This window comes from Fringilla coelebs (assembly GCF_963513975.1).
Source record: "Fringilla coelebs genome assembly, chromosome: 3".
NCBI lineage: Eukaryota > Metazoa > Chordata > Aves > Passeriformes > Fringillidae > Fringilla > Fringilla coelebs.
In genome coordinates, this window is record NC_140030.1 from 51900193 (window position 1) to 51924485 (window position 24293).

At 40.9% G+C, this 24293-nt stretch overlaps 1 protein-coding gene across 2 annotated transcripts in view; it reads left to right on the forward strand.

Annotated features, from left to right (window-relative positions):
• Positions 1-2974: 2974 nt before the first annotated feature.
• NKAIN2 (sodium/potassium transporting ATPase interacting 2) overlaps positions 2975-24293 on the forward strand; it is a gene marked incomplete at both ends in the record, with an annotated part of 504555 nt that continues 483236 nt past the window's right edge. For both annotated transcript variants that reach the window (XM_084202244.1, XM_084202245.1), the window contains one exon: positions 2975-3028. In XM_084202244.1, the coding sequence (XP_084058370.1) occupies positions 2975-3028 (54 nt within the window). The remainder of the gene's footprint in view (positions 3029-24293) is intronic.

Sequence of the window (24293 nt, forward strand, 5' to 3'; positions counted from 1 at the left end):
ATCTCCTCCCAGAAATGAGTTATAGAAATAGGAATAAAATTACACTTGATTGAGAAGACTGGAGGGAAACAGGGAAACCTATTTTTATCTGGCTTTTTTGTTTTGTTTGGGTTTTTTTGGGTTTTTTGTTTGGTTTGGTTTTTTTTTTACCTCTTTATGATTACAAAGCAATTGGTGAAAGCACTGTAACCTACAAGTTAATGTTTTGCATGGAATAACCTTCAGTGAAGAGCACTGCACAGCCTGCCTTTGAAGAAAATTGGTTTTGTTTTGACAAAGTTATGAATGTTTGGAAATTACTCACTGTGCACATAACAGGCCTTTTGTTAAGTCTAACTAGGAACCAAAAAAACCCCAGTATTGCTATGTGTACACAGCAGATTTTGCTGCATGCTGAAGCTTCAGGGCCTCAAGAACAGGCTTTGACTGGATTCAAAAAGGCCCTGACCTGAGCATTTGACCCAATGAGAGCTCAATCCTGTGGCTCACTTCGAATCCTCTTGATAAAAGAGATTAAACAGATAAAAGTGACATGGAGAAAGGAAGTTTGTGTGGACAGATAAGCCACAGACAAGGGGGAAGTGGATAACAGCACAGAAACGGACACATTTACTTTAAACATACTTAGGAGAAGGCAAACAAGTTGAGATTCTTACTACAACGCAAAAGTATAGGAGAGGGTGTTGAGAAGAAAAAGGATCAGGGAGCTTTGGAAAGCTGTTAGAGTCCATGGAGATTGTAATTTTGAACTCTTCCACTACTGCCCACGTTTTCCTTAGGAAACGTCCCACTGTAATGAACAACCAGATCAGGTATGGGCACAGAGTGACAACTCTTTGCTTCCTCACAAGAGTCCAAATGAGTACAAACTGCCCTTTCTGTTAGCTTCCCAGCTCCCAATCTCAGATAATGGGATACACTGTTCTTGCCACTGTCATGTGCTATAGGATGACCCTGTCTGAGCAGGGAATTTCAACCAAATGACCCACTGTAGTCCCTTGCGACTCTACCCATTCTGTGATCCTGTAAGTGTAAGCATGATATGCTGAAGAAGTCAGAAGAAACTGTTGAGTGCAGAGGTACCTGAACAATTCTCTGCCACTTGCTGGACAGCTCTGCTTTCTAAGCCTCAGCTGTTCCACAGCTTTATTTGTTCTCAGCTATGGCTATCCTAGTAGTTACCTCCTTAGATCCTCAAGTGACTATGTTCATTGTGTTTGGTGCCCAGAGATTCGACTGGTCCATACTGTGTCTGACAGCACAGAGGCTGACAATCAGAAGAATGTTCTTTTGGAGCAGAGGACAAACACTGTCACTTTTGTCAGTGTTTTGCTTCCCTGTGGAGTGCTCATAACATTGTAAGAATTATAGAAGTCATAACTGCTCATCTGACAGTTTGCCAACGATTTTGACAAACTTGCTTATAGAGTGAGAGCAAACTACATGGGTTTACAAGCTTCCAGAGAGCTTCCAGTTTTACAGGGTATTTTTGCTGCAAATATCCACACATGCACAGGAAACCCAGTGACGTTCCTCCAGTTCACAATTGAACGTCCCAGATAAAACTACTTCTGTTAATGGGCAGTTCAGAAGAGTGACCTGGTCCAAATGCAATGTCAAGGTGGTTGGTGATGACACAGCAATTAACACCCTTTTGTGGCTGATTGACACACCAGATCATGACACATAATTTACCAGCAACTCGATGTATTCTGAATGCTTTTAACAGCAGAGGAAGGCCGGATCAAGTCACTAAGTGCAAACGTTCCTCATCATAATGGTGGGCAGAATCAGTTCCCTGACACTAATTAATATTTTTTTTCGAAAAAGGACCCGTTTTGTCCTTTTCCTGCCCTCACTCTCCAGCTCCTAGCCTCTGTCTCGGACCTCTCCCAGTGTTCCAGGTCAGACTCTTTAGACCAGCCTCGGCCTGTGAGCCCTGCTCAGGGTGGGAGTGACACGGGTGCGGCGGACAGCTGGGGGCCGCCGTGTTCCCGGCGCTCCGGGGAGCTCTCCCCGGTGCCGGCTGCAGCGGAGCAAGCGCGGCTGGGGCGGCTTCCCCTGCACCGCCGCCCGCGGCCCGCCAGGCGGCAGCAGCGCGCGCCACCGCGGGGCTGCGGCCGCGCCGGCTCCGCTCCGCGCCCGCGGCCGGGCCCCGCTCCGGTGCCCCGCCGTGACCGCGGGCCGGGCCGGGCCCCGCCGCCGCGCCCTGCCGGAGGGGCTGTGCCTGTGCGGCGGCGGGGCTGCGGCGGGCGCCGTGCGGTGCGAGGGGAGCTCCGCGCGGGATGGGCGCGGAGGGGTGTCCCGCCGAGACAAAGGCGCCCAGGAAGGTGCAGCCGCGCTCGCCGCGCCCGCGCAGACAAAGCGGAGGCGCCCTCCGCCCCTGCGCCGCCTCTCCGCGCCCTCCCGCGGGGGAGCCCCTGGGAGAGGGGTTCCCACAGCTGGGCCTGCCAGAGCCCTACCGGGAGGAGGAGGAAGGCGGGCGGGGGAGCAGTATGCCGTGGGCAGGAGGGAAGCCGCTCTGCGAGCGTGAACCGAGCTTAGCGCCGCCGCCTGCCTCGCCTCCCCGTCCGTCCGTCCCTCCCTCCCTTCTCCCCTCCTCCCCCCGCCTCCCCCCCGCCGCAGACGGCTGCGAGCCCGGATGGTTTGCGAGCGGAGTTGAGGGGGCAAACTTTGAAGCCCAGATGCCTCTGGGGCTGCGCGGCAGAGCGCGGCTGCTCCTGCAGGCACCTGCCGCCGCCCTCCCCCCGGCGCTGCCGCCCTCCGCGGGGGCGGCCGGCCCCGCTGCCCGCGACCGCCGAGGCGGCGGGCGCTGCGGCCGCGGCTGAGGGCGGGCGGGCGGCGGGCGCGCCCCCATGCGGGTCCCGGGCTGGGGAGCGCCGGCGGCAGGCGGGAGCCGGGCGGCGGCCGGGCGGTGCTCTCCCGCCGCCTGAGTGGGCGCGGCGCGGGACGGCGGCGCGGGGTGCCGGGAGCCATGGGCTATTGCAGCGGCCGGTGCACGCTGGTGGCCGTGTGCGGCGCGCAGCTGGTGAGTGGCGGCGGGGGCGGCCCGCGAAGGAGGGGGGGAAGGAAGGCGGGAGGGAAGGAGGGGGCGGCGGGGCGGCTCCCCCGCTGCCCGGAGTAGGGGCTCGGGGAGGGGCAGGGTGGGAAGGCAGCGCCCGCGCTTTGGGCGAGGAGGGGCTTGGGGGGCCGGCGTGGGGATGCGGGCGAGGCGGCAGGGTGGGAAATAGGGGCTGTGTTACAGGTAGTTTGGCGGGGACTCCGCCGGGGAGGCTGCGGTGGGCGCACGGCGGAGTTAATAAACTCGGGCAGTTCTCCCAAGCGTTGAGTCAAGTTGGTACCTGGTTTGCTTTGACTGGCCCTGTGAAAGGCAGAGACGCGTGTCAGGGGTGATGCGCAGCTTGCACACAGTTTGCCATACAGGTGTGTTTCTGTGTGAAGTTGTCACGCCTAGGCTGTTCTGCAGATGTGGGTTTTTTTTTGTTTGTTTGTTTTCTTTCAGACTTGTTGTCCAGTGTATTTTAACACTGTATCATTATGTTGCTACAGAACTCAGACACATATTTATATTTACCTTTGGAGACATGTGGCAGCACTTGTAAGCTCAGCTACCAGCGAAACTAGATTGAGTTTAAAAAGTAGGCACTGAGATACAATAACAAAGAAGCTGCCTAAAAATAGATCTGCTTAGCACGATGGTTAGGCTGTGCAATTGTATTGTGGCACTTTGAAAGAGACTGGGGTTAAAGTTAAGAAACTCATATCCCTTTCTGTAATGTATACAATGGGTTATTTCATTGTTGTGGAATCAGATACATGATGTAAGAATTCCTGTGGATCTGGATGCCGTGACATACAGAGAAAGACTTACCAATGTAATATGCCCCATTTCTTATTCTCATTATATTGAATGTTCATGTGCTGGCAGAACAGGTGCTGCAAGCACCTTTGTTAAGCAGTTAACCTTATGGCAGAAATGAAATATTTAATGTTACTCCATCCCTCTACCTCTTAGTGAATAGTTTTGCTGAGAAAGTGTAAGTCAGTGTCAATAGCAACCAGCATTGTTGCCAATTTCTTTCCTGGAGGCAGGTACTAAGAGAACTACAACAGAGGAAAAATAATAGATTTCAGGAACCAAATCAGTAAAACAGTACCTAAGAAAGAAAGATGTGTTAGCAGATCAGAAATTCGAAGTGCCTGTGATTTTTCATCAGTTGTCATCAATCCTTAATCATTTTGTATTCTGGAACACATTTTATTTGTATATGCTGTTCCTGACCTAAGTTATTTAATTCTTTGTAACTGGATGTATCTTATCAGACATGATTTATTCATGTATATTGTCTAAAAAGGAATCTTGAATAGCAGCAATAGAGTGAATCTTGAGTGGAATGGTAGGAATGTAGCCTTTTCCAGCAATTTGGAAACATAAAATCAATGTCTGAAGTTCTTCAGATCCATTTAAGTTTCAGAGGCGTACTTTTTTTTCTTTTTTTTCCCTCCAAAGGAGACAAAAATTGTTTAAATTGTGCCTATTGCGAGGCTTTTTTTTTTGTAAATGCATTTAACAACCAGGTGGTCATGATGACTGTAGAATGTGCTAAGATGTTAAATTGTTATTTTTTTGAAAGTCTGTGAAGCGAAGCATATTTGCTAACTCATGGTGACAAAAAATACATGCAGAACTCATAAAAACATCAACAGAAATGCCCTGTAGGAATGTATCAGCAGGTGGATGAGCAGGTAAGCTAGTGCAGAATTGTAGCATTACTTTCTACATGAAACTTCCTACAACTGATTGTAAAACTACAGGGTAAAATAAACATATTTTTTAAAAAATAAATTCTGTTTCCTGGAGTAGCTTAAGGAAATTTTTAAGAGAATCATAAACTGAAAGCCGACTTGAAAATTTTTATTGAGCAAGAAAAGGATGTGCTAACAGCAGTGAAAACTTCTGAATCACACTTGGCCTGTGTCATGACATTTAGATAGGTTAAAAGCAGGCGTAATCATTTAAATGAGAAAAAGGAGACGAAATGGAAAAAAATACACATTTTATTAAAATCACGTGTCATATTCCTTCATGTGCCATATACCATCGGATGGGAATAGGTTATGAGTTTTAAGTCAAGGAGATTTAGCTCTCTTCAGTAGGCCCATGGGTGATTAGTTGGTTGTCAGTACTTTTTTAGGTAAAGACTACTTAAAGGAGCAAATGCTGTCAAGATTCATCCTGGAATGATCAGCTACGTTAATGAAGATGCAAATCAAAAATAAAGGATCTAGTAGTTATCTGGCCTGAGGAGATGGGTGTGGGAAGCATTTCCACACTGATAACCATACTTCAAAAAAGAAAGGTGTAAAACTTTAAGTGTGAAGACTTTGTGTTACTGGTACCTGGGATTCAGTTTTAAAATGGTCATATTTGAGTAGAAAGAATACTTTTGTTTTGGGGAAAAAAGTTGGTAAGAAGAAAGGTTTCTTTCTTTTGTTTCAATGTAAATATGTTCTTTCATCTCTACAAAGCTAGGGTGTGGTGATCTAATTGGTCTTTGTAGGCACTGCACAATAAATGGTACTGTGGAATACTGCAGTTCATTAAAGAAGCTGTTGCATATTGTACATACATCAATGATGTAGATGTCACAAATAAGTAAAAAAGGAGGTTGTTTCACATACTGGTGCAGGAGTAGAGCTGCATTAGCTTGAGAGACCCTGCACAAGCAGAATTATTTTCATAAATGCATTTTAAGTGCTGATAGTTAAGGCAACATACTGTATACCATCAGATTATCAGAAACCTCAAGGAATGCTTCTGCTCTCAAGGGCATACTGATCATTGCTCTCTGCTTATTAACATACATATACCTCACTGTTTGTGCTCTCATTTGTACTATGGAAAACAACCTTTGACAGCTCATTTTCCTCTGCATTTGTAGCCAATGAGAAAAATTAGCAGCAAGTAAATGCTAATTTGGCTCATGTTAGGAGCAAGGCATTGCCTTCTGTATACAAAATTTGTTATCTCTTATCTCTTTTTCTCTCTCCATATATATATATATATATATATAGATAGATAATAATTTTGGTCTCTTTTGCTCATTTCCCTTCTGAAGAGAACATTCAGCACAGGGCTCTGGTGGTTTTTGTTGTATGGTAACTATACTGGTTGCAGTAAAAGACTTCACCACTACTTCATTTTGTCCTTTAAATCTCTTAATTTTTGGGTGTTTCCTTTTCTATTAATAGCTTGCATCAGTAGCACTAGTGTTTTATTCCCTAGTCTTTTTAAGAGAAAGAGCAGAAAAGGTGAAACTGCCAAGATTAGTTTGCTTTCTGGAAGTTTTCAAGAGCCCCACAGAAACCATTTGAAACTTTCTTCTTTCCCACTGTTGCTGCTTGGGAAAACTTTGACCATGACAAAACAAGTACAGCATGTTTTCAACTTAAAAGGTCTCCCTTCTAAATGCAGTGGTGAGGAAAGACAGTATTTCCTATGAAACTTAAGTCCCTAGTAATCATTGCCTTATTGTTTCTCACCATCAGACAAAGATTGCCATACTCCCAAGGCAGATTAGATAATTCAACTTTTACACTCCCTTCTCTCAGTTTCCGTCTGAATTTACTGAACTAATTTATAGAAATATTTCTGTTAAATTTGCCTGTTCTGCCTGTTATTTTTCTTTTCTTCCTCTTTTTTTAAGTAAACTGCATTGCAGTTCAGATATTCCAATTTAGTATTAAAAACCATACAAAATTTGTAAACACGCCATACATATATATATATATATATATATATATATATATATATATATATATATGCAGAGGGTCAGTTAGTGGTTGTGAGGTACTTGATCTGAGGCTCTAAAGAAGTATATATTATAATGTACATACATTATCTGAATCTCAGAAAACTGGTATCTTTCACAAGCACCAGTATATGATGTTAGTAGTCTCTCCTTCCTCTTGCTGACACTTCACAGTTGGGGCTATGAGCACACAAGCTTGCGGAGACTCTTTCTGAACTCACCCTGTTACAGGTCTGGCTGAAGCTGCTGTCCAGGTCTGTCATGCTGGGCAAGCAGAATGAAAAAGATACCCAGATTTGGTTGGCCTGCTAAGAGGCCAACTCTTTTGAGCTAATGAACAAAATTATCCAAATGCAAATGTTTTGTATGGAATGTCCTCATTCTGTACTTTTCCACAAATGAATAATGCTAATTAAGAGAAAATTAAAATACTTTGTTTCAAAACCTGTTTCAGCTGAGGTAATTTCTATACTTAACTGTGATACTGCTGTCCATGAACACCTACTTAATTGCTTGTTGGACATGAGGATACGTATTTGAACTGCAGCAGGTAGAGTGGTGGAACCCAGGAAATGAATTACATACAAACTAGTATGGAAAGAAGTATTTACCATATTTCTTCTATGACAAGAGGTGTCACAAGAGATGTCCATAATCAATATTGCACACTTAATATAGGACTGAAGAGTTCCTTGTACTCTTCCAATTCTCCCTTGCATTATTAAAAATCAGCACATGTAACTCAAGAGAACAGACTGTGATACTTGAGGAAAAAGTCTGCCTTAATGATAGGTCCTGTAAAGTTTAGGTTTGCCTTTTTAAAATATGAATAGCAAACATTCTTATGCTCATTCAAACACTTCAGGAATGGTGATCATGACAGGCTCTAGTCTATATCACAAATCTAGCTACAAGGTTTAATACAGTTTAATATCATGAATATCCTTACTTGGGGAAAACCTCATGTTTAACAGTTTTGAGGTTTAATTATCAGGACTTTAAGAGAGTGAAGTTTGCTGGATTCGAGCTCAGTTCCCATTGAGAGCAAAGCAAAGGCAATCACGTTGGATATTCTTTAGAATTAGCTATCCTGAAGTATTATGCAATAAAGTACATATTTTTTGTTAATATGGGGTCTTACACCATGCATAGTGTCAGGGTACTTTGCCATAGCACACCAGACTACATAACTAGTGAACGTGGAATGTCTTTTTTTTTAATTTTTTGTTAAAGGGAAGCAGTATTGAAATTTTGGGACTTTGCTTTTAATTGCTGGGTTTGGGGGAGAGGTTTCTTCTTTTTGCATGTGTGTTTTGATTGTGTTTCATTGTCACTGCTGCCAATGGTTTTCTATAGAAGCTTTAGGAGAGAAGTGTCTGCAGTGGAAAATTCTGATGACATGTACACGTCCTTACATTTTCTGCTAGCAAAAGGGAAATGAAAAATGTAGGCTTTTCATGTGGAATGGGAAATGATAGTACTACACTTTGCCTGTGGATCTGTAGTTTTATCAATCTGCAAAGAAAAGAAAGAATTGGTTTCAGTTGTGGGTAATACTTAAGTGCTACTTTTGAAATTGTGACTGTGTCAACAACTTGCATCTGTCCCTTCTTTAAAGTCCTGCTTTGTTTTCCTTCTTTAAAGTTGCTTTGTTTCAAATTTGATAGGAAAGTGAAGTTTCATTGTATCCAAAAACATGTGATCCTACTAGCAATGAAAAGGAAACAGTCTGTGAATAGCAGACTTTCATCAGATGTGTGTTTGAGAGCTATTGTATAACACTAAGGAGTAGATTTTGAGGTGTTGCTGGAAATAGATAAACCAGAAACTCGGTTATGAATACAGAGAGCTAACATCTCTTGTCATGAGAACGCATGTAGCAATGTTTTTAAGCCTGTGAGGCCTTTGTAGAAAAATATGCACTTTTTAAAAATTCTGTTTTTGAGATAAAACACCAAGAATTCATAACCAAACTTTTTTGTTCCTTATAACTTGAGCTCAAAAGGGGTGATGAATGCAAAAAAATGGATGCCTGAGGTAACAGTCCATTTTATAATTTAATTTTAGTGACTTGACATTTTCTATGAATGGGACAGTATTATTTTTTGTAGAAGTGCAAATGAATAATAATAACAAGTAACTGGTTATGCACTTCGAGAAAAGTGCAGTGTGTTGTGTTAAGTTACAGGGGTAAAAGATTTAAAACCAGCTGGATAAAAGTTTTAATTCACTGCGTTTTGAAGCTCCTTTAGAGTTCAGTTAGCAGACTCAAAATTCTGAGACTGTAGTGTTTGGTAAGAAGGAAAGGTTTAAATAGATAGGGAGAAGTTGATTGAACTACCTGGTTATAGGCACCTAGAATATTTAGCAAAGTTACTCTTTTTGTATAGCCATTGGGAAAATTTGTGACATTAGGAATTAATTTCATATTGACAGAGACTTGAGCTAGCACCTTGAACAATGAGTGGTCGTGGGGTTTTATTTTTGGGGTTTTTCTTGTTTTGTTTTGTTTTTCTGTTGCTTTAAAAAAAGCACTAGTAAGCATTTTAAAAATACACCAAAGGTTCCTTCTAGTCAGTCTGTAGTCAGTGAAGAGAAATATCTCATTTTGTTGTTAACAGAAAGGAACAGGTTCTGTGGTTGAAAACAGAATCATAATCTTTGAAGTTAGTAGTGACTACTGTCCCAGGCTGTGCCATGAGAATGTACGCGGCATTGCAAAGTCCAGTGGACAAGGTGTGAAAACAAGTACTTGATGAGTTGTTCCAGAAACGAATCTAAATCCATATTGGGTCTTCTCAATATTTTGGTGCATTTGATGACACAGATGTCAACATCCAGTTTCATTTAGCATGATGTTTTTAGAAACTCCCCTGAGCTTAGGGACTGGTGAGACAGTCTTTGCTCTGGAGGCTGATGTCAGTGAGCTGTTCGTGTATCCCAATACACTCCAGACTTCAGTTTTGGTCCCATGGTCCCACTGAGCTCAAGAGATTATCCCAGGTGTAACATGCTAAAAGAGACAGCAGATCCCAGTGGTTTTTTGTAAAAGGTACGTCAGAAATTTTGAATTTTTACAGGATTTCATTTAAGGTTCTGAATTCAAATGACATTTTATGGAGAATAATGATAGTGAGTATTTTCAGATTTGTATGAGGACAAGACTATTGATGATCTGACTAAATCAGAATAATCTCTCTAGGCTTCCCTGCAATCAGAGGAGGGAGTCCATCAGGGGAAAGGTCGGATTGCCTAATGTTGTTTCTTGGCTTAAAGTGACCATTAGAGTTGTGCTTTAAGTAAAGTGGTCTTTCAACTAATGTAGGCTTTTTGGGAGTGGGAGAGAGAAGAAAAATCACAGACCAATTGTATGATGTTAGTCATTCACAGTAATTATTATTTATATTTTCCTTACTCTTGCATTTTCACTTGTTATTTTGGTGAGGAATGTTTGATTTTAAGGACAACTGATCTACAGATTGAGCAATACTGTTTTGGAAAGGTATTTGTGTCTTCATTGACTATCAAGAGAAACTAAGGAGCCTGCTTTCATTAGAACAATGAAACCAAGAAGCCTGCTTTCATTAGGACAATGTCAGCCTTTGTGACTCCCTTATGATCCCCTAAAATGTGATGCTAAAATCACATGGTTAAAACCAATTTATGCTCACTTCGGGGTTTGGATGATTTTTCTGTAGCTTCCAACAGGAGTGAAGAAGACATGGAGCATTGAAAATAATGTGTGATCAAAAAGAGTGTGCTGAAAATGTAATAACTTGAAAGAATCTAATAGTTTATTATCATCCAGATTAGCCTTCATTTATTTGTTTTATCACAGTGAGTGAAAGTGAGGGACTGTTAATTGTCACCTGACTTGTAAAGTAGAATGGGTGCAATAGTTGAAATGACATTTTCTTGCCCCTGTGGCAAATAAACATTTCACAGTTCATTATTTTATGTCCTCTCCCCAGTTGTACATGTACCAGCTGGATGGCATCTGAGAATCGTTTAAGCATTTTATCATTCTATAACCCTCTGATGGAAATGACATTTAGAAGAAATATTACTGATTTCTGTGTTCACTAAAGAGTAAACATGCATAGCTAATGGTTCTATTCACCACAGATCATACTTATGCATTTTTAATAAAAACTTGATTTCAATTCATACATAACTTATGAGAAATGTTTATCAGTTTGGAGATCTGCTGATTCCTACTTAAATATTTGCATGTATCTGGATACCCTGAAAATATCTCTCACTGATGCTTGGATTAAGGTGAATGTTTATAGACTACTTGCTTCTCTGCTGCCTATGTAATGACATAAAGTATGTAGGAAATGCTGATTATTATACCGATTGCTGAAAACATTAAAAATCCCCCTTTATTTGACAGAAATGAATCTCGTATTTTCCTATGCTGTTTGAACAAATAGGTTTCTAAGATTAGAGTTTAGGGCAGCAGTGTGTGTGGGGGGTGTATAATTCGTTGGTTTTTTTTTGTATTTGGAATGTTAGGCAGTATCTCTGGTGGAAAGTCACCAGTTACATGTAACTGGCAAGTTACCAGTTGTGTGAATGGGAATAAGAAAAGTCTGTCATATTCTATATTCATACCATAACAGATTGAGTTCTGGTTTTCTCCTCACTCTTCTTTTCTTATGAAGGAATTCTCATTAGTGGAGTTTGTTACAGAAAGCAGCATGTGAGGTTAATTCTATAATTTCTAAGAGGTATGTTAAAATGATGATGCCTGTCATGTTTTTACATTACATCACCTTTCAGAAGGCAAAAAATGCGGAACCATTTTTAGATGGTGGGAGAGAGACTCATGCTGTTTCATTCAAATATGTAATAAATAGGCTCTGGACCAGCTTCTGGAAGTGGCTGCCTCTTTTCATTGACTGTATATGCCTCTCTTCTGCATGCACCTTTATTAACCTCATTATACAGTTAAGCCTGCTTATTTTTGATGATATCTTTGTACTAAAGAAGATTAGATAGACTGTCAAACTCTTTTTTTAGAATTCAAGCAGAACATAATTGAGTGATGCATAACATTTCTTCTGGATGAATGGAAGTTGTGCTAGAGGCCTAGAACAAGGGTCAGAGGGTTGCCCCTGTTCACCTTGAGTAGCATTTACTGTCACTGTGAGTGATGCTGCAATGGTGAATTAAATTGGTCTACAAGAACAAGATAGTATTAAGAGCTAGAGGGTCTTGAATCTAAGGTACTGACTAATATTTGTGTAAGAAAGCTTAACTGTCTTAGGAAATTATGTCCTTCCTCTCCAGGTGACTCATAGTATGGGTCAATTTACTAATTAAAAATTCCTTTAAACTTCTTCATAGACAGACTAGTAATTGGCCCTCAACAAGTATATTCTTCTTGTTTGAAGATAAAAAGCTTTTGTGAGGAGAGGAAGATAGATGCTGCGATGCCTCTTTAGAACAATACATGTCTTTTTGAAAAGCCATTCTTCAATAATTAAACAAAATGTAAAGTTTGCAAATTTTTGCCATGACTGACAATGGCTTAGCATTTTTCATTATACTCTGGTCACAGTCTTTGTGGCAGGATGTTCTATTACAAAGCACAGAAACAAAAGGAGAAAAATCCCCGTTGTGTGTCATTGCTGCCTTCACAAAACCACAAATACATTAAACTCAAGATACTGTTCATTGTGCTCTTGAGCCACCAGTGACAAAGGTGCTGTGAGTACCACTGGATATGAGGCAGTCATATGTCATTACATCACTGTTCAAACTGGCAGAGCAAATAGCATTAAAACAAATTAAAACATTAGCTGCTAAAGGAATGCAAAACAGTAAGAGGCTTCACTGAATAAAGTACAATACAGAATTTAGATGTTATTTTTGTCAGGAGTTATAAAATTGATTTTACCTTTTCCCTGTCTCTTCTTTTTAATTTGCATTTAAGTTATTGTCCATGCCCATTTCATGCCCTTGAGGTCAGTTAGCTTTTATTTTCTTTGACACTTGCAGCAGTTGCAGGCAGTGACAGCAGCTTGGTAACAAGCCAGATGATGGCACTGGTTGTGTTAACATAAGATATGGGCTTCAGTGTATCCTGAAAACAGAGTTCACTGTCTTGGATTTTATCAGACGGGCGTTCCTGAGTGGGGAGCTGGCAGTAAATTTGGTACTTCTAGAAGGAAGCTCACAACAAATTGGAGTTGGATGCAGTGTTCAGCAATATTCCTAATAATGCCTATTTCTAGTCCTGGCAACCTTTCAGACTGTTTAGAGGGCCTAGTGTCTGGTACAATGTTTTTTGTTTTTTCTTTCTTTTTTGTAAATGAAGGCCATAACCCAGTGGTGGGGGTCATAATGGCAGGTACAGAAGTAAAGTTATTGGCTTCAGCAACTGGAAGAAATGTCTGTTGTGCAACGTGCTAAACTGTGCGGTTTCAGATGCATAATAAAAGTTATTTATGGACACCAATAAAGTGGTATCTGTTGCATAATATCACAGATAGGCATAAGGATAATAACAAAAGGCAGCTGGTTTAGTAAGCTCTATTTGCTGCAGAAATGTGCTGTTCTTTGTGAACTGAAATTAAAAAACCTTGGGAGAGTGTTGGGGTTTTTTTCCTGCTTCCTGTCATTTGCAATCATTCTTGCTTTGCAGTGTGCTTTTAAGAAAATTATGTGGGTCCCATATCAGTATTATGTTTGTCATGACTAGCACCTTATTAGAGGACAGCTGCTCTTCTCTGCCCAGCACATGTATGTAACCACCACTGATGATAATATAAGTTGTGAGTGTAACCCTCCCCTTCATTTTACCAACGGGGATGCTGGAATTCTCATGGTTTCAGTTAAATAACTTAGGTGTAAAACCTAAAAATTTGAATTTGAACAGGAATGAAATAGTGACAGATCTGCAACTATTCAGTTGCTTGTTCAGAGTTCATTGTCTATAAGGAGGTTTTGAACTTCCAGCAATTATTAGCTGGCCTTTTTTAACAAGGTGAGTAAAAAAGGCACTGTCAAAATGCACAGCATCTGAGTCTTTCAGTGCATGCTGAGGGTCTTCACTAGAAGGCCAGGTATTCAGGACCCCATCAGCCGAAGAGCAGTCCGAGGAAGCTTGGTGTGCAGGAGATATTTCCAACTTTTTTTCCAACCAAGCATTTTATGGTATCTCCTCGGTCTCTCTTTATTCCCACCAGGATTAAAATAAAAGGAGTGACCAGCAGATTTTTCCGAAGTTACTCAGATGCTGTAATGATGTTTTGGCTGCTGTCACTTCTGCTAAGAAATGGACTGAATTGGAACAAAGAGCATAGCAATGGCACAGTGCCATCATAATGCTGTTAAGAACTAATGTAAACTCAGCTGGAGAAAACCATTTGCAGTGAACAGCAAGGTTTATTGACCATGGCAAGCCCAAGAACTTATTCTCAAGAACCACCTCTTGGCATTTTAGCTGTTGTAATGTGCTGCATATGCAAATCTGTAAGCACTTGCTTCTCTTGGCTCAGAGCTGCCTGGTAGGCAACCCAGACTGGCCTAGGGAATATAAACACATGCCTCTATGTTCATTCAAGTTTCTCTTTTGTTTCTTGTTTACTTTTCAAAATTTGAGTAAATTGGAAATTCTGCACTACTTAGGGTGACAAATTAGATTTCTTGGTGAGTAGAAGTCCTGACTTTTTTTGGAAGGTGGAAATTATTCATCTTGAAACTGCAGCATTATTCCAGACAGTTTCCTTACTAATTTCAGACAAGATACAAAGCTACAGTGATGAATGGATTGAACAGTTAATATCTGACATTTCCTTTTATGCTTATGCCATTTAAAAATAGCTGACTTTTGACAAACTGCTAGTACGTTTTTATATGAATTAAAAAACCTAGACCTACAGTAAGTTCACTACTACCTTTCATTTTGAGCTCTCTGGAAAATGGCTGTGCTAAAGGTTCCAGCTGCTTTGATGTTCAGCATGAGCACAATGATACTAAATTGGGTGAAGCTGTTGACTCCCTTGAAAGCAGAGGCCCTGCAGAGAGACCTTGACGAATTAGAGGGCTGGGCAATCACCAGCTGTATGAAGTTTAACAAGTACAAGTGCCTGATTGTGAACCTGGGATGGGGCAACCCTGGATATTTGTACAGGGTGGGGAATGAGAAACTGGAGAGCAGCCCCACAGAAAGGGACCTGGGGTCCTGGTCAGTGGCAAGTTGAGCATGAATCAGCAGTGCCCTGGCAGCCAGGATGGCCAATTGTGCATCAGGGACAGCATGGCCAGCCGGGCAAGGGAGGGGATTGTCCCACTCTGCTCTGCACTGGGGTGGCCTCACCTTCAATATTGTATTTTTGGCACTACAGTATAAGAAGGATATAAATCAATTAGGGAGCATCCAAAGGAGGGCAACAAAGACGGTGAAGGGTTTTGAGATGAGGCTGTATGAAAAGCAGCTGAGGTGACTTGGTGTGTTCAGCCTGGAGGAGACTGAGGGGAGACCTCATAGCAGCTTCCTTGTGAGGGGAGGAAGAGGAGCAGGCACTGATCTCTCCCCTGTGGTGACCCATGATAGGACCAAAGGGAAAGGCATGAAACTGTGTGTCAGTAGTAAACTCTAAAAACTTTATTAACTTTTTTTTTGTATGAAATATATTAAAGAGTGAAAGCTGGTGATACCAACAGGTGCCAGAGAAGCACTTCAGAGCAGCCTTCTCAGAGGCAGTTTTGAAGGTATGTCTCTCATAGCAAGATGCTAACCTCATTTTTTTGCCTCTCTGGATTTCACGAGAACATGGCTTTAATCTCTGCACACTAAGCCCACCTGCACAATTTAGGACAAGATTTTTTCTGCTCTCATAGACCTCTCCCTATGCTGGTGGTGCCCTGTGGTGCAGACACACTCAAGTGTCCTCCGTGTAAGCTGTGAATGGTGGCATCCAGGGGACCGAGCCGTGCTGGCACCTTTCGTATCTCAGCACAACGATAGTCACTGAATTGCATTCTTACAGGGTAAAATTATTCCACAGTAAATACATCCATTTTGTACCCACATAATCCAGCAGGAAGGTGAAGGAGAAAGTCTGTGCTCATGCAGAGACCCCGAGACTCTTGCGCTGGATTGTCTTTGGTCTTCTTTAGTGGTGTGTTGTAACTTAGAGTTTTTATCCCATTTATCTTGAAGATGGGAAATTTTTTAAGGAGTTTGCTGAGACATGCTTGCTGAGCGAAGGAATGATTAATCTTCCAGGAGTGTTTCCATATAAAGTGTCAAATTACATTTATGAGGAAGCTCTACATCATAGCCATCCTAGGAATTATATAAGGTCACTATACAAACACAGCCACCAAAATCTCTTTAGAACATCAAATTTGATAGATATAAAATGTGCTTAGTGAGTTTTTTTTAAAGGTCAAAAAGGTAAAGATCATGTATTTACTTCAATTGAAATTCAGCAGGTCTTAGGTTAAAGTGAGGGATAAGGAAAATAAATCTCTAGAATTATGTTATACTTGACAGAATATTGATCAATAATTGTCTCAGCAGGAGCTGGTGGTGAGCTGAAAATTTGTTTACAAATTTACGTAGATATTTCTGATTGGCACATCTTGCACATAGTTATACGTAGCTTTACCCTAGATTTTTCTTCCACACTTTGTCTCCACATTAATGCTTTAGGAATGTTAGACCATCCTTATTTTTGATTAAAAACATGTTAAAAATTTCTGTATTTTGGTTAATGTTCCTGTAGTGTAAGAAAATAAATATTTGCATGGACATTAATAATTTTTTGAAGAAGAATGTTTTATACTGTAGTAGTTTTACTGGGTACCCCACAGACTGAGTTCTGCTGCTGTAAGGAAGTTAGCCTTGGAAAGGGAAGTGTTTTAAAAATAATCAGTAGGAAGATGCATCTGTAGAGTCCTTCTAAGGAAAATAATCATACTTGAAATATATCATACAGGTATTTTCTAAAGCCTTTCTTCTTGTGTCTACAGTGTCTCCCTAGGCTTGTAAAAGTAATACAAGGTGCTTCCTTCCTCTTAAGGGTGGGTCATCACAATCTTTCACTAGTCAGGTAATATAACCTTAAAGTATTTCTAGTGCACCTTATTGGAGATCTGTGCCATTTTCTGTACTGCTTGCTTCATTTTCTGCCATACTCTCCCAAGCATGCAAGCACCTGAGAGGAATTCCCTCCAGGTACTTACCTCAGTGCCTAGGCTGCCTTTCAGGATAATGGAGGCAGGCAGGGGTCTCTAGGGGGGGAATTCACTACTCTTTGTTAGCATTTAGAAACTTTACTTAAGTGCTTTAAATCACGCTCTGAAAGGACAAGTATCTCCATGAACTTGGTTCAGAATATTGAGTCATAAAGTAGGTGTTTGGAATCCACAGAATACTTGTGCTCTTTCTGCTCCCCGGCACATTTGATGCATGCTTGGTGCTAAATATAAAATAAGTTAAAATATGGATTTTTTTTTCTTTTTTTTTCCCCCTTTACCCCCTTTTATATTTCACAGAATCACAGAATGGTTGGGGTTGAAGGGATCTCTGGAGATGATCTCTCCATCTGCATAGTCCAACCCTCCTGCTAAAGCAGCCTCACCTAGAGCAGCTTGCACAGGATCATATTCAGGCGGGGTTTCATAATCTCTCTGGGCTGCCTGTTCCAGTGCTCTCACACCCTCAAAGTAAAGAAGTTTTTCTTCATGTTCAGGTGGAACTTCAGTTTGTTCATGTTGCCCCTGTCACTGGGCACCGCTGAAAAGAGTCAGACCCCATCTTCTTGACAAGCACATGCTCTGCCATAACTAGATTTTTTTTAAAGTTATATTTATCTCCTTACAGATCTGCAGAATACAGCAAGGAAAAAACAAACAAAAAAGAGGCTATTCACTGTTTCTTGAGGTTTACTCATGAAATAAGATGGATGCAAATTAATTGCAAACAGGAAAACTGTAAAGTAGAGTTAATAAAGTTCATCTCCTCATAATGGTGTCTGAGTCTCTGCTTTCCAAGAGCTGATATGCACTAATGGATTATGATACAGTGGGTTTTTTTCATATCTTCTTTTTGTCACTGTTCATATATTTTCACTACTCAGGTCCTACCCTTTTTACTTCCTTGAAATGTCTTGGAAGGAAGAAAAGTTTTATGGAGCCTCTTCTTAGTTGATATTTTTCTATATTATCTTGCCTTCTGCTGCTGCCATGAGCTATAAGCTAAGCTATACAAACAGCAAGGATTGCTTACTTAGTAGCTACTAATAAATATGAAATATTTCTGGAGGGAATCACTCTTTCTTGTTCTTTCATAGGTTACTGAGTCTGCATGAATTTTCTTCGTTGCAGTCAGTCAGTGATGTATTTGGTGACAAGGCAATGTGTAGCCAAAGACACCTGTCTGGATTTCACTGGACTATCATCTTTATTCCCATAGGTATTCCCATTCCCAATGTGAGGGAATATCCATTCTGTTGCAGCGTGACGGGAGAAAAAGAGGCAGAGCTGCTTCCCCCAAATACTGCACATCTTAAAGAAATGCACCTTTAGTGACAGAAAATCCCCTGATAACAAGTGAATGAAATGACAGTAAGGCTTATTGAGTTCAAGAAGTGCAGGTAGGAAAATAAGAACTGGTCTCTGCTGTAGTAACAGCTTCCATGAGATGTAGGAGTGAAGGAATGGGTAGAAGGGATAGAGGGAAGAGAAAAGAAAGAAAATAACATCATTGATGGAACTAGTTTTTTAATTTGGGGAATTTGTCCTCAGAGGGGTTTCTTTCCACTAGGGTAACCTCTTTTTATACTGGCCTGAAATCAAAAAGGACAACAGTTTTTCAGGGATTCACGGTTCAGATGAGATAAAGAGGTTGAAGGAAGCAAGTCAGTTTGAAATATTTATTCAATATATGTATATATATGCAAGAAATGTATGTTTATGTGTTTACCTAGCAGGACAAAATGTGTGTATCCCATTGATGTGGGAAGATGGCATACTTGACATTGAATTAATGCTTTAAGCAGTGATGTATCAGGTACTGCAGGTGTACTGCAGTGCATACATGATGACATTGAATGTGTCATAGAATTGGGGACTTACAAAGAAAAACTCACATAACTTTACCACTTGAGCTGGGAATTTTGGCTTCTGGGGAAAAGTAGATGGAGCTTAGGCACAAGCAGAGTCTTAATATCTTGAATAGAGAGTGCATATAAGCAGTGGATTACATATCCATTTTCAGCTCAGTGTTGCAACAAAGGAGACAGCAGCTTAAGAAAATATGCCTGAATGAAGTCACAGCTCTGAATGTGTGTGCTGTGCGTTTTTAAAATAGAATCCTGTTGAATTGAATAGAATCATAATCTCCTACGCTGCATGGGTGGTACTCAAGACTTTAGGGGAATGGATGATAAGTCTGATACTAATGGAAGTCTATTAGAAAGAGATGTGAATTTATCTTGCATGTGTCATGAGTGAATTTGTCTTTAGCAGACCTACAAGTTGAGTAAATGATAAATGTTTCGTATTTATGTCATTGAATTAAATGAGAAAGGTCCTTCATTCAGCTACTTCCTACTATTATTATCAGTGTTGGACTGCTAATTTGTGGGAAAAAGGAAGGAGAGCAAAAGACAAAAAATAACCTGGGTGATGAGTGAAGGTGTCAAGACTCAGGGTCATTCTGGGAACACAGAAATATAGAGCTGCTCTTCAGAGGTGATGTAATCTCCAGGAGCAAACACAGATGGAGGGCTTCTGCTGCTGGATCTTGCTGACCAGGGATCTCTGGACATTCTTTAGAGGCATTAGGACCGCAGTCCAGGGAAAGGAGAGCTTTGTTGCTAGAGGGATGGACAAGATGTTGCATGCCCACAGAGTTGGCTTTATTATGCCAGTAACCAATATTGCTGTCCATCAGAAATTATGTTCCTTTTGGTGGAGACGTACCCTGCATTTCTGTTAATTCCAATCACCCATGGCTTATTCACCTAACAGAGAAATCAGTTCAGGTATTTGAGCAATGGGGGTTAAAAAACCCCAGACTTTTAGCTTATGTGCCCTGTCAGGAAGCAGACATATTTAAACTTCATTTGGTAAAAAAAAAAAAAAAAAAAAGAACAAAAAAAACCTTAAAAATACTTAGAGCAGTAGTATAAAAGTTGTGATAAAGTCTATGTGTTATATTGATTATGTTTAGAAACTCTACTAAAATTTAAGCTTCAGCTCAGATTTTACAATAAAGGAATCAACATAAGTTAGGCACCCTGTGTAAGGTCAATTAGACACTTTTATTCAAAAATTGTATAAATGTTGATTTTTAAAGCCCACACAAACAAGACACATGATAGAGGAAAGAATGCATTACAGTTGGACAACTGTGGTATTTCTAAGACTACCTGCAGTGAGGGAGCATTTGGCTGAGACAAGGTAATAGTTTGCAGGTTTCTTCTACTTAAGAAACCTGCTCTTTTTTGCTGTTTCACTCACTTAGCTTACAAAACATAAAATAAATGTCCTTTTCCATTTTTCCTTTCACTTTTTGTCAAGCATACATGCTTTATGGTTGCTGAATGTATAATAATTAATGTTATTTTGATTTTGTGGGGGATTAATTCTGGCTGATACGAGCTTTTAATGTTGCTTTTCCCTAAGTTGATTTCAGTAGTCCTTTAAATACCTTTGTGTTTGTTTCCTGGATTTTATCCGTCATCTCCAAAAAAAATTTGATCAAAATTTAAGTTTGTACCTAAACTCCCTTGAAGCTTTACTGGTATCATACTGATGCATCTAGGCTAGATCATTCCCCCTTATTTCTCTTTCCTGTACTTGTCCTTGCTTATTTTAGCCGCTACTCAGACCTAAAGATTGGATATACTTTCTGCTTTAGCTACTTGGTAGGCTAAGAAATAGTCAGTAGAGTGCAAGGTGTTTAGATCAGTTCCATGGCTGTGCCTTAGGTCCTAGCATGGGCTGCTTGCTGGTTTGTCTGCTGTGAACAGGGCGTGCAGAGCAGGCAGAAGTACTCCTGGGTCCTTTTGAGGGTGTGGAAGGCTTCTCATTCCCTTTCCTGGCTGGGTTTAATTGACCACTCACTGCACACATTAGATGCCTACGTGGGGTTAAGGTCCACACTTGCAAGGTGTGCTTGTGTCAGGAACTGAGGTTGCTCTGTCATCCCTGAGATGAGGCTTGGTCCACAGCACGGTGTGTCTGGGGAAGGAATAGTGGTAGCTGTAGGGCTGCCCAGTTTTCACATAGTAAATGACTTGTTAGTTTGTGTGCACAAGAAAAAAACATCTGTTTGCCCTCTTGAGAAGCTGAAGCCTTCATTTCTCAGCACTTTTTAGAGTACCCTTGCCAGCAGCCCAGGACCAATGGGAACTATCCAGCTCCTACTCAGCCCAGATCAAGAACAAGACAGAGAAAGAAGATGCCTGAGCTCCCTCTATGTAAAATAGAAGAGTTCCCTAAAGAAATGTACCTGGACTCAGCTCTTTGGACCACTCTACTAATTTTCTGTGATAGAGTTATAAGATGCATAAACAGTATTAGAAGCAGATCTCTTCTGGGAATTTTGTTTAGTGTGGTATAGAGTCAGGTTGAAGTAATCGTAGTCGTTCACCCAGAGTCATGACATCAAGGAATGAGAACTGGAGCTTAATCCTTAACCCTTGATGCTTTCCCTTTCAGGACTGATCTTATTTAATTTTTTCTTCAGTAAAGGGGTTCAAAGATTAGCTACATTAATCATCTCTGTTACCAAAAGAGTAGATTCAAGCTCCAGGACAAAAGCCTCTTTATGAAGTGAAAGGTCTTATTAAAATATCGGCTAAAGTCCCTGGAAGATCCCCTTATAAAGACTACTGTTGCTACAACACCAAGTTACTTTGTTAGGGAAAGCAAGATTATGATAAAAAGATCAAGCTTAACTTTTTTTTGGTTTTGGGTTTTGGTTTTTTTTCCCTTACATTCTAAATTATGATTTTTCTATCATCATCAATAGTTATCTAAAATAAGCTTCACAAGGGGGAAATGTCTTAAGCTTGCTTTCTTCTGCTCGGTTACTGCTCGTTGTCTGATTTTATTCAGTGAGACATTAAGTCAGTTTCAGCAATAACAATAAATGAGTATACTTGGAGTTCTGTGTGCTTAGGAGAAATACAGAATAACTTTTCATAGGGACAGGGTGATAACTGTCTTAATATTACTCCTTTCTGCTCCTGCTCTTAGCTTTGCACCCCCTGTGCAGGGCAGTGCCGTGAGCATGTCGCCTGCCGCAGACTGTGTGAGAGTCCTTCAGATATGGAATGCCACACAGGAGGGGCTGGTGGCAGCACCCAGAGCAGTGTCACTCCTTGCCAGAATATGGTATGGCCTTTTGCCTTTGAGTATCCCTCTTTGGATGTTTTATTTCTCCTTACAGCTGTGCCCAGACCTGATGAAAATACTCTGATGTTGGAATTACGATTTTTTTTTTAGAGTCATCTTTCCTAGGTGTTCTTTTAAATGTGGCTGGACAACATTTTGCACAGAAGGGTGTTTTTGTTGACCATTGTCCCATATTTTACATGATTCTTGTGGGTTTCTTCCAACTTCAGGCGTTCTGATCTATCCCTGGTGTCCCACACACAGAGCTGAGCAGTTCATTTGCTGACCCATCCTACTCTTTAGCTGCACTTTTCTTTGAATCTGAGGTAGAAAAAGGACATGGTTTATTTCTTGCCTGCCCATCTGATTGCTTTGTTTTAATCTTACTGCTGTCTGCCAGACAGAAAAGGGAAAAACCCAAAACACCACCAACACCACAAGGAAAGCCCCAAACCCTTACAGTTTAAATGCATCTCTTCATGACCTACATTCTTCCTAAGTACAGTTCTGGTACATCAGATGGGTGTTGTGCTTTCTGGTTTTATCAATGGTCAGTGATCTTCATGTTTCCTGTGTCTAATCCAGGCAAGTGTGCTTTCAGCAGACCAGTTCTGAGTTTGTGAAAGCAAGACTCAAGTTTTTGAAAGCTGCCTCTGTTTTCAGTCACTCGAATCTGCTAAAATTTAAATACAGAATGGACACTCAAATGCCTTTCTGACAGCTTTGAAAGTCTTAGTTTATGGAGTCTCTATTGCAATTGCCAGTCCATGAAGCCTGACAAGTGATAAAGGAAGTTATTGGTAGCCACCATTATGGTTTTGTTTTTGTTGGCAAAAACATTAGTGAAGTAGCTTTGCTGTCCTGATTCAGTTTTTCATCCAAACTACCAGTAATAAAAAGTATGATTACTTCATTGGAAATGTGCTACTTGCTATAATTCCTGTAATCACAACTGTTTTACTTTCTTCTGTTTTACTTTCTTTTCCTTGTCTTAGTTTTATTTCTCTTATTATACAAATAAAAATTAATCAGAAGATGATGTTTGCCATTTGTAAAACTTAGGCTACTTATAACTTTGGCAAACATCTCAATCAGGGATCTTTTTCCTGTTTTTTTTTTTTTACTTCCCATTACTTCCTGTTTTTTTTTTTTTACTTCCCATTGCTCACTTATAATAGCATTTGTAAATATTGTCAAAAAAAAAAAAGAAGAAATGTGGCAGAAAACAGTTTCCTGACTACTTTTAATTTCTTCTTTTACCATCTCCCAATAAAATTTTGAAGCATACATACCTATCTGACTTCCTTTTCTACATGAAGGGATTAAATATTATGTTAAATTTGTAGAAACAGATGGGTAATTATATGCGTGATAGGTGCTATCTCAGTATCTTTAAAATATATCCTTATAGAATTGTTTACTCATGTACAAGTTATTCTCTCTTCAAGGAACACTGATAAGTAATAATATGTTGATGCCAGTTGCCCACCAAAGTATCTCTATCATTTTCTCTCCTTCCCTGGACAGGGGAGAGAAAATATAACAAAAGGCTTGTCAGTTGAGATCAGGACAGGATGAGATCACTCACCAGTTACTGTCATGAGCAAAACAGACTGGCTTGGGGAAATTAGTTAAATTTATTATCAATCAAATCAGAGTAGGATAATGAGAAATAAAAAGCAAATCCTAAAACCACTTTTTTCCCAGCCATTCCTTCTTCCAAGACACACAAATTCTCTACTTCTTCCCTCCTTATTGTGGCACAGCAAGACAGGGAATGGTGGCTTCATTTGGTTCATCACATGTTGTCTCTGCTGCTCCTTCCTCGACAGAGAGGAGGACTTATTCTTCTCCTGCTCCAGCCTGGGGTCCCTCCCATGGGAGGCAGTCCTCCACCAACTTCTCCAGCATGAGTCCTTCCCCCAGGCTGCCGTTCTTCACAAGCTGTGCTGGTGGCTCTCTTCTGTCAGGTGCAGTCCTTCAGGGCCTCAGGCCCCTCTTCCAGTGGGAATGTCCTGTGGGGTCACAAGTCCTTCCAGCAAGCCTGCTCTCTTGTGGGTTCCTCTCTCCATGGGTCCACAAGTCCTGCCAAGAGGCTGTTCCATGGTTTCCGCA